The 15,884-nt window shown below is 44.0% G+C and overlaps 1 protein-coding gene across 12 annotated transcripts in view; it reads left to right on the top strand.

The window, feature by feature from the left end:
• Positions 1-15,884, top strand: part of LOC408429 (tensin-1) — a 147,194-nt gene that overhangs the window by 72,125 nt on the left and 59,185 nt on the right. For 8 of the 12 annotated variants that reach the window (XM_006560362.3, XM_006560361.3, XM_006560369.3 and 5 more), the window contains one exon: positions 14,673-14,858. In XM_006560362.3, the coding sequence (XP_006560425.2) occupies positions 14,673-14,858 (186 nt within the window). Of the gene's footprint in view, positions 1-5,823; positions 6,675-9,716; positions 10,247-14,672; positions 14,859-15,884 lie in introns of those variants that run through there. The other 4 variants (XM_006560364.3, XM_006560365.3, XM_006560366.3 and 1 more) reach the window with 4 other exon arrangements.

The raw sequence follows: 15,884 nt of genomic DNA, 5'->3' as shown, positions 1-15,884 counted from the left end.
AACCTTGCGATCGAAAGAGAGCAAGAAGAGAAGGAAGAACAAACACGATCCGATCGGATGGATCTTTCATATATATGATATATACATATATATCCGAACAGTTCCATCGAAGTGGGTTAACGCGTAAAACGTTCAAGATGCGCGGCTAAAGAAAGTCGTAACTCAAAGGTGATCCGGCCGCTCGTTATTATTCATGGAGATTGGAATTGGGTCAGGGAGTCTCGATCGATTACGTCCACGAGGATCATCGTGGATCCTCGAAAGAGAATCGTCGATGAAAAGATTGGTCGTCTCGTAAAAAAGAGAGATCTCGAATTCTTGAAACGGAATCTCCTCCTTCGGGAGACCTTTCCTCTCTCTTTTTTTCTTCCTCCTCGATCTCGCACGGGCGAGATTCTACGCTTAATCACGGATATGTATGTACGTATATATATATATATATATATATATATATATGTGGGTCAGTGAGACGAATCGACATCTGCTTGTGCACTCCCCTTATCGATCGGCGCCTTATCGGGAGTAAACATGGAAAGGCTTGGTTGTACTACGCAGATAAGGGACGGCGGCCTACCAAGTCGACGGAGAGAATTCATTCATTCTTTATTCGAGCCACTACGACGAATGACAACGACGAGTCCCGTAATTGAGCGGGAACCAGGGAGCTTTGACCGGCGATTAAACGATCGTCGACGTGCTTTATCGCGGTTGCTAAGGTCGGCCGGATATTGTTTGCTCGAGCTCGGTATACACACGCCGAATGGAAGGGATTCGATCCGAGGACCGATCGAAGTATATTTTATTTGGGGGAGGCAGAGGATTAAAAGAGCAGCACTGTTTGTATCGTATGAAACGGACCAGAGCGAGATTCGATACGAGGGAAAGGAATAAAAAAAAAAAAAAAGAAAGGGGGAGAGAGAAATTGGAATCCAGCTATTCGAACTGCGTCTAGCTAGCGTACAAGTGGGAGATCGCAAGATTCGCTCGAACAAATAATCTGCTCGAAGAAGAGCTATTCTCGATCGAGCTCGGCGTATTCGTGGGCTGTTCACCTCGTCGCCTCCAAGGTCGAAGGAATGATAAACGAAAAAGGTTACGGTCCCGTCCATCCGTGTTCGCAACACGATGAACACTCGAGAGCTTTGGTGCTCTCGAGCTCCTCCTCTCCGCCGATCGACCGACCAGTCTGCCCAGCCACCCACTTTAATCTGCCACCCACGGAGGTGTGTGTATAACCAAGGCGTACACTGTTCTCCAGTGTTTGCATTCCTTCTCCTCCTCGCCTCTCCTGTCATTCGAGCACGGACCGCACGAAAACGCGCCCGCCGCGCGTTCATCGTCCGCCTCTACTTGGAATAAAATACGATTCTTCCTTCCCCTTACGCACGTTTACACGAAAGTGAGACGAAATGATCCCTTATGGAAATGATTCACACGTATTATTATTATACGAAGGAAAGTGTTATATTTCTCGAGAAGAAATCGTCGAATAAGGAGTCGGCGATAATTTTTTTTTTCTTTTTCACTTCTTCTTCCTCCTCTTCTTTTTTTATTTATCTCTTTTCTCGTACGTATCGTATTTCCTTCCCTCTGCGAAATATTTTTCATGCTTAAAACTTAAAACTCGATATTTCGACGTTGCATTTCGGATCGTTGATTCATAAAACGAGAAACGAACGAACCGCTGGTAGCATTAAAATCCGAGCCATAATAACGTGCACACGCGTGCAAACACCGACTATTGCTCGCCCGTTGTCGCGATAACGTTCATGGAAAAACTACTGCTCGACTTTACGATGAGCGATAGCGGCATAGGTGTGCAATACGCGCCTCGAACACGGGCGAAACTCGTAACTCGCCTCGAAACTATTCAACAATATTCGTTGAAAAAAAGAAAAATTCAAAATTCAAAAGAAAAAGAAAAGAAAGCGCGAATGATTTCATATTTCGATCGATCCATCGGATTCGCATCCTACGATAAAAGCTAAAAACTTTCACCCATTATTTTCGTACCATTTTCGAAACTTGGCCTGAGTCATCGTATCCGAATCAATAGGTGGGCAAACAATGGGCCAAACAAACGCAGCGATCGTTTCGAGGCTTTAATTATCGCCGGCTCGGTTTAATTGTCGAATCGGACGCGCGACGAATCCCGAACCGGTCGAAGGAGAACAAATTGCATTCCGCGAATCACCCGATCGGCACGCAATTATGCCCGAGAGACAGGTCGGCGGACAATGTCTCATAACTCAGCGGGCCGACTTCCTTATGACTCCATTGTGCCTCGCGCGTCCTTGCTCGATGATGCGCCCTCCGCTCCGAACAGGATGGCCTGGCCGCTCGTCCGATCCTCGGATCCTCCCCGTGGCCGGTGTTTACACGTGTCGGCGCCGCTCGAAAGGAACTCGTTCTCCTCGTGCAAACGACTCTGCATTACCGGACAGGGTATCACGGGTTACACGCGTGCGTGGGTCGCGTCGAGGGGAGCCTTTTTCCTCCTCTTCCACGCGCTGAGAGTGTGCGTGCGTGGTCGTGTCGTGGACACGCATGTGGGTGTCGTGCCCACCTTATTCCGCTCACGTGTTACACCTTAGCCTTTTTCCTCCGTCGATATCTTTCCTCGAGATCCGGGGAGGGAAGATGCGGAGAGGTCGTCGAGGAAGGATGAAAGGGGCGCGATCGGGAAGTGTGCGTTGAATTTTGGTCGACGAGCGAAACGAAGATGGGTTTATTCGATTAGGAGACACGTTTTCGCCAACGATTCGTTATTTCCTTCCCCCGAAACGAAATAAAGAGTTCTTCTTCTTTGGGATAGAAGGGAAAAAAGGGAAGATTTTTTAAAGGGGGAAAGAAGGAGTTGTTTCACGATATTCGTGAACCAGCGAAATTTTTATAATAAACGTTCTTCTTCTTTGGGAAGAGAAGGAGAAAAGGGGAAGATTTTTTAAAGAGGGGAAGAAGGAGTTGTTTCACGATATTCGTGAACTAGATTTGCGCTTGAATCAGCGAAATTTTTATAATAAACGTTCTTTTTCTTTGGAATAGAAAGGGAAAACGGGAAGATATTCATGAAGTAGATCTGCGCTTGAACCAGCGAAATTTTTATAATAGTTCTTCTTTTTTGGGATAGAAAGGGAAAAGGGGAAGATATTCGCGAACCAGATCTGCGCTTGAACCAGCGAAATTTTTATAATAAACGTTCTTCTCCTTTGGGATAGAAGAGGAAAAAGGGAAAATATTCGTGAAACAGATTTGCGCTTGAACCAGCGAAATTTTTATAATAAACGTTCTTTTTCTTTGGAATAGAAGGGAAAAAGGAGAAGATATTCGTGAACCAGATCTGCCCTTGAACCAGCGAAATTTTTATAATAAACGTTCTTCTTCTTTGAGATAGAAGAGGAAAAGGGAAGATTTTTTAAAGAAGAGAAGAAGGAGTTATTTCACGATATTCGTGAACCAGCGAAATTTTTATAATAAACGTTCTTCTTCTTTGGGAAGAGAAGGGGAAAAGGGGAAGATTTTTTAAAGAGGGGAAGAAGGAGTTGTTTCACGATATTCGTGAACCAGATCTGCGCTTGAACCAGCGAAATTTTTATAATAAACGTTTTTTTTCTTTGGAATAGAGAGGGAAAAGGGGAAGATATTCGTGAATCAGATCTGCGCTTGAACCAGCGAAATTTTGTAATAAATGTTCTTCTTTGAGAAGAGAAGGGGAAAAGGGGAAGATATTCGTGAACCAGATCTGCGCTTGAACCAGCGAAATTTTGTAATAAACGTTCTTCTTTGAGAAGAGAAAGGAAAAAGGGAAGATTTTTTAAAAAAGTACGAGGAAAAAAGAGTTGTTCGATATTCGTGGACCAGATCTGCGCTTTTTATAAATTTTATAATAAACGTTCTTTTTCTTTGGAATAGAAAGGGAAAAGTGGAAGATATTCGTGAACCAGATTTGCGCTTGAACCAGCGAAATTTTGTAATAAATGTTCTTCTTTGAGAAGAGAAGGGGAAAAGGGGAAGATTTTTTAAAAAAGTAAAAGAGGAAAAAGGAGTTGTTCGATATTCGTGGACCAGATCTGCGCTTGTAGCATTCCTGGAACGATGAATCCCTGGCGATCTTGATTACTCGATTATCGGTATTATCGCAATTTCCGCTCCTCCTCGGCGAAGGCCGATTGTTAAAGCGCCCGCCAAGATGCTAATAACGCATTACGTTCTCTTTCATTGGCAGCAGTGCTGCGCCAACTTGTCCAAGAACCGGTTGTTACATCAATCCGGAGTGACAGCCCATTCAAAACTACTCTCTTCGTAGAATTCAAATGTTTCCATTTGGAAAAAAATTCCCTCTCTTCCTCTCTCCAACACGTTTTCTATCATCGATGCGGGCAAAATTCTTCTCGCTTCTTCCTCGCGAATTGATTCACGAAAATCAATATTCCGTTTCAAAAACTTGAACGAAATAATATTAAAAGCTACTTTCAAGATTCGTAAAAGTTGAAAGGTATCAAGGAATGATGAAACGGAATATATTTTAATCGAGAATTAGATAATTCTCCGTCAAGTGGTGTTACACGATCCTATTCGCACAATCATTCTTAATAAATGTATCCAGGACTGGCGGAAACAAATCGTAATCAAACCCGCATGCACGCCTTGCCACCACGTCATCTCTCCGCCACGTTTCGTAAATTATCGTTTAAATTCAATTCTTTTCGAGAGAAGCAAAAAAAAAATGGTGGACCACGAAAATATGGGGGAACAAAGGACGAGCATGGACCAATTTCTCGTCCACCAGTTCATAATTCTTGCCGCCAAGCGCAAGGTCCGATTGGTTACGCAAGCACAGCAGGCGTTCGGTCCGCATCGCCGCGACTGCAGGGACTCCTGCTGCAGTTTATAGTCCCCTTCCCCTCTCCGCACCCCTCGTCTACATTCCAGAGCTTCGGCCTCTTCCCCCAGCGAAACCACCAGCGACAATATTTGCGGGAATTCGCGAAGATAACCGAGGCGATAAAAAGGAACGGTTAAAAATCTGTGCTGCGACGGTGGCTGACATGGTTTCGAAGATTCCAGATTGTGCAAGATGTAATTCCTCTTTCGAGAAAGAAAGAAAGAAAGAAAGGAAGAGAAAACATTGGCAAAATGAGAAAGAAGGAGAGAAAGACGTTACTCGAATTTAAACGGTCGGGAAAAAGTTTGAATATAATTCTTATTCTGTAGAGCGAGGGGAGAGGAAAATTTGCGGGGAGAAAGTTTGCGATAATCCTTCTCCGGAGATTGGAATTGTAAAATACTTTTTTTCTTCTTCCTTTTTTAAATTCGTCGTGACGAAGAAAAATTGTCAATAACTCTCGTCAAGGAGTTATATACGCAGGAATATAACCCGCGGAAAGTTTCACGGAAACTTTCATAAACGATTCATCAACCTTCTAATAGTATCCCGTCTTCCTGGAAAAAATATTTTTAAAAACGTCCAATTATGCACGGACGAATACCGATATTTTCGACAGCGCGTTGTTTCAAGACTCTGTCAAAACAAATTGAAATCGACCGACTTTTTGATCAAGGCAAAAAATGTAAGAAATTTAAAGTTTCTTCCTCCAATCTCCAACGTCGACTCTAATTCCAACTTCTTCTTCGTTGAAACTGAATTTCGACTGCCCGCGGAGAGAAGAAGAGAAGCCTAAAAGCTTAAGCCGGCTGCGTTCCGCATTCACGAGACGAGGCGAGGCAGGCAGAGGCGGTGAGGCGGAGCGAGGGGGGCCGCGCGTGCACATGCGACACACGGTCTAGCTTCTTGTTCCGCGTGATCTCCGCGGCCAGTTGCGGTACGCGCATACGTGCAGGCGCACGTTGGTCGGGCGAGAGTAGAGCTGGTCTCGAACGAGCCGCGGACATTTCCGTGGCCGGCGGAAAATTGCCAATTCGTCGGACGTCTTGTTCGCCTCGCGTTCGCGCTCGCGTGATACGCCCATCTGCGTGTGATATTCGAATTTACGTGCTCCATATGCGTCCCATACGTGGCGGGACGATCGATTCGATCCTCCCCTCTCCCCCCGATCATTCGATCCTCCGTCGAATTTCGCGATTTACTTTACGTTGGATGAAGAGGAGCGCGAGTCCGTGAACGATTAACCGACCTTGCGCAACGTGTGTGCGTAAAATTGGCTCCGTTTGATCGAATTACGCTTGGTTCGTCGTCGTAATCGTCGTCGTCGTAGTAGTTTCGAAGCTCTACGACACGACTGCTACTCGTCCTCCCGTGCTTTTACGAGCGTTTCGACGATAATTAAATTGCAATTTCGAAGAGAGGACACTTGATGGAAGAGAGGCAGAGGAGGGGCTGTGACATTTAAAATCGAGCACTCGAGGAGAAGCTTTCAATTCAATTAAGTCCGATTCCTGAGGGAGGAGGGGACTGTGCTGTGCGTCATTAGCATCGCGACGATCCTCGTAAAAGTTTTATTGTTTCGGCAGGGATAAAGGAGATCTTGGTTAAAGGCCTTCCCCGGGATAAATCCTCCTCGTCGCTACGGATCTATTTCCTCGGAGCTGTATGGATAAATATTTACTAGAAATATCCTCCGTCCCGTCCCGTTGCGCGGCGGAGAACCGGTGGAGTGGATCGTGAGCGCCGCGATCTCTCCTGCTCCGCTGCCAGTCGTTGTACGTGGATACATGTGAGAGCACGTAGCGCGCGCGATTCCGTCCTCGTAACTCTCGTGAGAAACTCGAGATTTCTCGCTCGCCTTGTTTTTTCGCCGTTCCGTTGTGTTTTCGGTCAGTTGAACTCGACATATCGATCGATCGATCGATCGGATTATAAGTATTCGCGCACGGTGTGTTCGATCGATGAATCACTCTGACGAAGTTATATTCTTTGTTTATTTCCTTCCCTCTCCCCCTCTCATCACGAAGAGGTTCGAGAAGAAAATTTTGAATCCGATAAGATACGCGGCGATGCTTGTTGTTCGGATATCGTTGCACAACTCGATTGGACTCGATTGAAAAAGACTTAGACTCACACAGTGGATTAAACCGTAGTAATTTCCAATCGTCGTCCTTGTACTTCAATCTATCACTCGAATATTTTATATACACATCGATTTTGTTCTACTCCAAGAACGTTCGTTCTACTCTTATTTAACAATTGCGCGCATTTTTCGCCAGATTATCAGATATCTAAACGCTTCCCTTTTTTAACAACATTCTTTTCAACGAGTGCTTCTCACGAGTGCTTCAACAAAGAGATAAGAGAAGAGACGGTTAAATTCGTCATCGGGACGAAATACTTTGTACGTTTTTTTCTCTTTTTTTACATAACAAAACTAAAGAAAGGAAAGGAAATTCCTTACTTCTGGTAACGACGCTTTCGTATAAATATTTATTCGCTATACACGCGTGCGGATGCGGCGCGCTCGTTACGAAACGGATCGATTGTCCCCATCCCCCTTCCCTCCCCGATTTCGCAACGATAGGATCGCGACAGTGCAAGTTGGCGTTACTCGTTTGAAGGAAAGAAAAAAAGCGCGGCGATATTGTTTTAATATAACGTGGGCGCGCGATAACGGCACACGCGTGAGAAACGTGGCACGCATTTACGAAGCGAAGCCTTCCTCGACCGATCGACCGATCGATAGATTTTCCGGGGAAAAGAAAGGAGGAGTAACAAGTCTTCGGGGTAACCTGAATTTCTCGCGGTGAACGGGACAAAGCCGTTGTCAGCCGGGCAACAAACGACGTCCAACGGTTAAATTAGTGGACGAGAGGATCCGAGCGAGCTTTTCACCCGCCGGTGCAATCTCGATCCCCGACCGGTCGGCCGAGAGATCGTTTATCCACCCTCGAGCTATGTCGGATCCAGAGCTCTATGTCCGGCTTCGTTCTCACGTGGATATCCTGCTCGTGTTTTGAACGAGGAAAGGGAGGGAGAGGAGGAAAAATGTGGTCGAGAATTCTTGGGATATTGGGACAGTTTTTTCGTTCGATCTTGGAAAGAGTGTTTCGAGCGAAGCCTGACCGAGTTGAAATTTGAGAAATTGGAGGTTAAAATTTCTTGATTCTTTAGGCTATTTTAAATTAATAACTACCAATGTGTTGTTTTCCAATTAATTTTGCACGCTTCTTTCGTTTCGATTTCGAGACTTGACTAATTAGAGTTGTTAGAGCGATTCTGAAGGGATTCAATCTTGGAAACTTTGATCGGTGTTTAGGTGTTTTCTTTTCTAACGGAGAGAACAAGGAGAATTTTGGAGGCGAGACGAGCGAGTTTCCCCCTCTCGATCACGGGAAAGATTAAAGAAAAAGTAATCCGCTAGGAGGAAATCAAAGTTTCCTCTTTTGGAAACTTTTGGACGTTGATAAAATAGGGATCGGGCGAAGCATAAGTTTTACTTTTGAAAAAAAAGTAAAACTGAAAGGAGACCTGCTGGTGTTTGCAAAAGCGAAACAGCTGTGCAAACACGGGGCACAAGTGTCTGACCAAATACTGGAAATTTTTCCCCAAAGAATCCGAAAAAAAATCCCTCCTCCGATTCACGAATTCCGCTCGCGAATTTCTCTCTCCTCCACTTTCTAACTGTAACCGCCTTGATCCTTATCGAGTTTGTTCGCTCGCCAAATCACGGTACTCTCTTCCTTCGACGAAAGAATTAACAAAAGTTATCTCGATGATCTCGGATCGACGAAGGAATCTCCGTAACGTATCAAACCCCCGTGAGAAATTGGCGTCGATTTCTCCTCCCGTTGTGTCATTGAGAAACCGTACACGTTTTACACGCCCTTACCTTACGGTATCAATGGCCGGTATCGATCGAAATCTTAGCACCGGCCTGAAATACGAGCTGCCACGTAGTAGGAGAACGATCTGGGAGGGAGGGAGGAAAAAGGGAGGTCGGTAATTTGGCGTGGGCGGTAGGACCAGTTGGAGGGATGACAAGGAGGAGGGAGGGGAGGTGTCCAAATAGCGGGGTTGGAATTCGCCAGGGATCGATTCGATTTAATTAAACTCTTGCCGAATTCCTGGACACCTCGTCGCTTAGGCTTGCGGATATAATCCCTTCGATCATTCGTCCCACGAATTTCCGAATTTCTCCTGCTACGTCGAGAAATTTGTTCGAATTCGACAGAGTTTGAACTCTTCGTTGTTGATGGAATATTATAATAACTCGGTGTTATCAGAATCGTTATCGCAGGAATCGTGCGAGAGGATGATGTCGTTGGAAAGAAGAAAATTATCGATAATGCGATTGATAATTAATGACACTGGTCGCGTAATAATGGCACGAGGAATAGCTCTCGAAGAAGTCGATACTGGAAAACTGGAACAACAAGTATCAAAGTGGATCGAGTAACAAGAAAAAGTATTATTATATCCATCTTTTTTATATAAGAAAAATAAAACTGTTCTTTACTCGGAAAAAACACACATTCTCCGTAAAAAAATCACGCGAGAATATTAAGCTGTAAGCATTAATCCGTAACCTTGATCACACAGAGCGTCGTCCAGCTTCGTCAGAGTGTTATTTCACCGCGGCGTAAAAGCCGTCGTTCCATCGCGAAAGAGGACGCGCCGCGAATCGATATCGGTTTCGGGAAGGACCTGGTGCCCTATCTGCGCCGAGTCACGCGAATCCAGGGCGTGGACGGAATCGCGAAAAAATAATCTCGAGTTCTCTCCGTTAAAACCGCGAATCGCTCATGTTCTCCTTTTTCGTTGACAGAATTCGGACAGAATCTCGTGTCGCAACGCTCGTCGATGCTTCACGTTTCGTTAATTAGCGGTCGGCCGGGCAGAGAGGGGAGGAGCGGAAGCGTGACACGGAGCCGTTCCTCGCTACGATGTCGTCTCGAGCGAAAAGTGAGGGCCGATCGTGCGATATGGGCATTAGCTCGCGACCTTCCGTCGCAGTTTTCGCCTCGCGTCATCGACTATTTGTGTATCTAAAAAGACGTAGCGGATTCTGAGGCGGAGGGAGAGAGGGGAGAGTGGGGAGGAGGAGGGAGGAGGAGAGAAGAGGAACGGTAGCCGTGGTGAGAGGAACGCGGTATAAAGAAGTTCCGTCTCGTCGACTCTCTCTGGTTGAAGATAGAGAGCGGATAATTCGGCCGACTTGTGGGCCCAAACTCGACGCGAGGGAATGCCCGATGGGGATGAAGGCAAAGCTGTCGCGAAAAGAACTGGATGATCTCTTTAGCGAGGTATTGGAAAAAGAAGGAAAAGGGAAGGAAATTGGTGACAATTCGACGAGATGTTCGTTCTATATTGGAACATTTCCTATTTTTGTAACTTGTATCGCGGTAATATATTTCGTTTTAATTTTTAATTTTAATTTTATAACTTTTAGGCAGACGTGGAAAATTGTATCGAGGAGATTTTGTACGCGCGTTCGAAAAACAAAAATAGAAAATATATAACGCGAGCCTATAAACCTGAATAGCTAGGCGATATATCATGCTCTTGAGGTCGCTGTGTTTTTACAGGTGGCCATTAAGCCACGCCGTTTCTGCGTCATCGAAAGAATGCAAATTGATGTTTCAACCGGAACAAGGTTGCCCATTCTAGATAAATAATTTCTATATTCGCGTATAATGCGCGTTGAATACGCGACGAGGCGCGTATTTTTCGAGTTATAGTTGGTTAGGCGATCATTAATCAATTTCAGTTTAAACGTAATTACGTTCTATCATCCCCCCTCCCCTTCGAGACGCATCAATCGGGAAGTGTACTAGGATTATTCCGATAAGCGATATTTTCCTATCTGGATCTTGTATCTGTCTTTTTGGGGCGACACTCTCGTGCTAATTGGCACGAGATATCTTCACGGTTCTCCGATCTATCCATGCCGATTAATAATAAAACGGGAGAGGGGGGGATACAATGTGTAACGAAACGCGTAGAGACGGTGATAAATCGATCACGCGCTCATCCTGATTCTGCTTTAAAATTAATTAAGGAACCGGATAGGATCTGGTCGGAACGAATCCGGAGGAATGATCGATATCTGCCGTTTTTCTTTCACCCTCGCCGCCGTGTTTCCCTTTATCAACGTCGATATCTGATCGTCGAGATCACCGTGTAAGATTAACCGTTATCTATCACGTAATTCCTGTCCGCGCGATACGACCACAAAGAAGGACACGAGCGTACACGTACGTGCGGGTGAAACATGCTCCAGTGACTTACGAGCAGCGGGAAAATTGATCGGGCCGCGCGTTGACGCCCGGTTCCAGTTGAACCGTGGAACTCTCCACACAGCCCCGTTTCACTCGTTTTACTCGAGTCCGAGATCTTTGTTGATTAAACGACATAAACGTGGCGAGCGGCATGGATTAGGGACAATTAATTTTTTTTTTTTGAACCGCCTCACTCTGTTAATTTGCGACTGCTTCTACGTTTTGTTTAACGTAATTGCACGATTGATAGTTGATAACAAGTATAAATTACGATTTTAAAATATTGAAAACACGCAAAAGAATTTTATAAAGAATTTTTTATAAAGAAGATTCTCGAAAATATTATAACTTTTCAAAATATTTATTTATATATATTCTATACGATAATTCCCTTTTTTAACAAGCATCTTGACGTTATCAACGAACCGTGACGACGTCGTTCAATTGTTGATTAAACGACGTAAACATGGCGAGCGGCATGGATTAGGGACAATTAATTTTTTTTTTTGAATCACTCTGTTAATTCACGACTGCTTCTGCGTTTCGTTTAACGTAATTATACGGTTGATAATTGATAACAAGTAAATTTTAAAATATTGAAAACACGCAAAAGAATTTTATAAAGAATTTTCCCGATTCTCGAAAATATTATAACTTTTCAAAATATTTATTTATATATATATATATATATATATATATTCTATACGATAATTCCCTTTTTTAACAAGCATCTTGACGTTATCGACGAACCGTGACGACGTCGTTCAATCGTGATAACTTTTGGACGAGTTTCAAGCGGACTTTCTCGGAACGGGGTTTCGCTCGTTTCCCCATGTGCATTTTATTAATCTTGGCGCAATTAAGATAAACGCCTCTGCATCGACCAGACATTATCATTATCGCGGGTAGAAATTGTAATCTCTTCGGTCTGCCGTCTTAATTAATCCCCCGTTATTTACGCGAAACGTTCACCCCATCCCCTGTTGTACATACGTAATTTATATTTCATACACTCGAGAGATCGAAACACCTCTCTTACGCGATTCCTATATATATATATATTTCGACCCTTGCCTAATTACGCGTGTTACGTAATCCCTCTCTCTCCGTGTGTTAGCTGCTTGTCGCTTAATTAAAACCACGCCTTTATTTACACGAGGAGGCAATCGTGGCCGGTGTAAACGCGGTGTACCGTATTCCCTCACGATCCACCGGATCGATAGGATGGACAGAGCCGGGATATATACCCGTCGATCTCGATCTCTCTGAGATCATCACTCTCGAACGCGGAGAGGCCTTCAATCGCGGCTACCCTTTAATTCGTACGTTTGTTCGTGCTCGTTTCGTCGTAATATCTTGGAGCAAGATAAACGTGCCGCGCTTACGGATCATTGCCGGGGCGTATATAGACACAGTATAGGGATGGGAGGCAATCTCGTGGGATATCGGATATCGGAAGAGGGTGGTTTTTTTTATATTTTCTGATTGACGTTAGAATCAGGTAGAACGAGGGCGATTTGGAAATTTATTCTTTTTAAATCTTTAAGTCTTTTAACCACGCGTATCGGTGTGGGAAAAAAAGATAACCTTTTGGCCTTTTTTAAGTTATTCGATAACGATTACGCAATTATTCCTTTCTTTTCATCGTCGTGTATTCTTGGAATTGGATAATGAAAATATGGTACGGTATTATTGTTGCATCGATGTATAAGTGGTGTCGTTTCTTTTTTTGTCAGAAATAAGAAAAATTTGATATTTTCCAGGATAGATTTATCTGATCGTCTAAAGCGGGGACAAATTTTCACTGCTCGCGTTTCGAATCTTCGAAGTTTAATCCGGGCAAGAGATTTACCGGCGCTATCCGCGAATGGATTCCAGAAATCCAGAATTTATCTCCGCTGGAGAGGGGGAAAGGTCGTGGAGATCCCGTGCTCGTATTCGAATGCAACGCGAACAAAGATTGATCGTAGCGGCTTGTACGAGGACGAGACATGTAAAAACACGTGCGTGAAGATTGGATTTTTTTTCACACGAGCCCCGTCCTCGTTGTTGAATTAATGAAGCGCGTGGAAATTTTCGTTTTCGAGAAGAAAACGAACCGCATGACAAATTTTTCGATCCTTATTCTTCTTTTCTTTTTTTCTCACATCGTCAGTTAATAATAAATTTCATCAAATTGCGTTTCGAGGGTCGCGTTTATTGATTGATCGAGAAGAACAAAAAAGAAAAAATGGAGAAGAAACGAAATGGAATAAAAAATGGAGGGGAAAAGAGGAGAATTTATGGAGGGAAGATCGTGAATTGTGACTGGTTGTTCAAGCTGCAACTCCAAAAAAAAAAAAGAAATATACAGAGAGGCCACGCGACTCCTTTTCTCGATCGGGAATGCAATTGCGCGCGCAATTAGCCATGGATGGAATCGCGCGCGTTGTGACCGTGCAATTTTGAGGTAAACACGGAGAACAGTTCTCGGAAATTATTCTCATTCGTCGTGGAATTAATTCCTATTGCGCCACCCCGGAGAGGATCGCTCCACATCCGTCGTTTTCGATCCTTTACACGGATAAATATCTCAAAGAAGGGAAAGAGAGGGAGAGGAGTTTTGGGAAGAAGGGAGGAAGAGGAGAACCATTTCTCGTCGTGGAACGGCAAGCAGTTCCACTTACGACTTCCATTATACCGCTATGCTAATCGTTATTATGGCAGGTGGTTGCGTAACTATAATTATCGTACAGCGAGGAACGTTGTTCCTTTTAGTCGTGTGGCACGATCGCACGCGATCTTTTGTTTCGTGGATACGTTTTTCAAGAGGTCCATGAACCTCCTCAATAAGGTGTCTTGACACGTTTATTTCCTTTCAAAACTTCTCCAAAAGGATAACACATATATATGTATATTCGCAAGGCTGTTTCAGAAATGTTTCAAGAATGGAACGTAGATTTTCTTTTCTTTTCTTTTCTCTTTTTAGAAATGAGATTCGTTTTCGACAACTCGATCGTTCAAGCAAGTTCGAAATACTCTTCGTGTCTCTTGGCGGTAACAATTGGTGGCAATTTAGATGAACCGCGCCTTTCGAAACCAGTTTTTCATTGGACCGTGCCAACCTATCGTTCACGATACAATTGTTCGAAGGCAAATATCCGCGACTAATCGAACTGTGTCATCGCGCGTTTCACGAATGGCGCGCAGAGGTGTGCGTAAGCGGCCTCTGGCGCGCTCTGATTCCTCGAGGATTCGCGTGCTCGCCTTTTCTTAATGGCAACGTTTTAATATCAACGTTTCTATTTTTCTCGTTTCGTAATTGTCGTCGAGCAATTACGGACGGGGATGCGATCCACTACTACTTTAATTTTAATTTTAATTTTAATTTTAATTTTAGGGAAATATTAACTTGATATGCGGGCAGAGAAATGGAATCGGGGGATGAGAACGGATCTCGCGTTTCCATTATTCGATTATTAAAGGCTGGTTGAATTTTCACGGATCGCTGTTTTTGTCCGCAGGGTGCTAGATTCCGGGACACCTCGCAGCAAATCCACAAGCAATGGCAGGCGGATCCGGCACGAGCGTTTCCAACAGTTGGCACGGTCGCCACCGCAGGCTCGATCTCACCGACGTCGGGCGAAATTTCAACCCCGAATTCGACGCCCAGCCCAAGCCCCAGCCCCACTAACAGTCAACAAGTCGCGGTAAGTAGCTCTGACCCTGTTATCGATTTCCTCTCTTGTCCGTCAAACTACTACTCGTCGAAAGATCGTCGCCGAATTTGGAACCACGATGAATGGAATCGTGGTCGACGATACAAAAAGTAACTTGAATGCACAGAGGGAAATCCTGATACGATGGTCAGTTTCGCGATTCGTTTGAATAATGAAATTGTTGAAAGTATTAATAGATTTTTTCCTCCTTGAATCTTGTAAAAATTTAAATCAAAATGCGATTTCAAGTTATCCATATTTTATGAGGCGCGAACAATTTTAAAAAGAATTTAAAATTTTGTTCAATTCTATAAAGATGTAGATCGTCGACGATTTAATTTTATCTGACAAGAAGCCGTTCATATATATTTGCAAAAAGAATTTGATGACGGAGTCGGATGAAAGGATAGGAATCGTGTGAAATAAAGTTCGAGACAGTCCGAAAATCCATGCTCTTCTCGGGAGCCAGTGAGGTTTCACCCGTCTCATACGATGAAATCTCGATATATATACACCTCCCCCGGACGTAAATCTCCGGGTGGTGGCGATAGGGCGTTAGATATAGGGACATGGAATATTCTCGAGGGATATATATCAACAGGATTCAACCGTATATACGTGGACCAAGACTTCGAGTTAGCACTTTTGCACGTTACGTCAGCTTACGTGCATTGTGTCAAGAATCGACAGCTCGTTCGACGAAAATATATGAATTAGAATATATAAATAATAGCGTGATAAAATTTTTAAACTCGTACGATCGAATATACTTTATTTTCTTTCTAAGAAAGAAAGTAAACTTTTCGAAAGGATAGAGAGAAAAAAAAAGATCTATCACGAGAGACAGATCTCTGAGGAGGCGCGCGATATATTCAACGAATTCTCTATTTCTAGTATCGCTTTTCAGAATTCTATCGACAGATAACGCGCATCCCGCGTAGTGGTACATAGATACATAGATATCTGTACACAGGCGTGCAAATATAAATGCGCATCATTGTTCGCGACGATTCTATC

The sequence above is a fragment of the Apis mellifera genome, linkage group LG13 (assembly GCF_003254395.2).
Source record: "Apis mellifera strain DH4 linkage group LG13, Amel_HAv3.1, whole genome shotgun sequence".
Classification (NCBI taxonomy): domain Eukaryota; kingdom Metazoa; phylum Arthropoda; class Insecta; order Hymenoptera; family Apidae; genus Apis; species Apis mellifera.
This window is presented reverse-complemented; position numbering and strand designations above follow the sequence as displayed.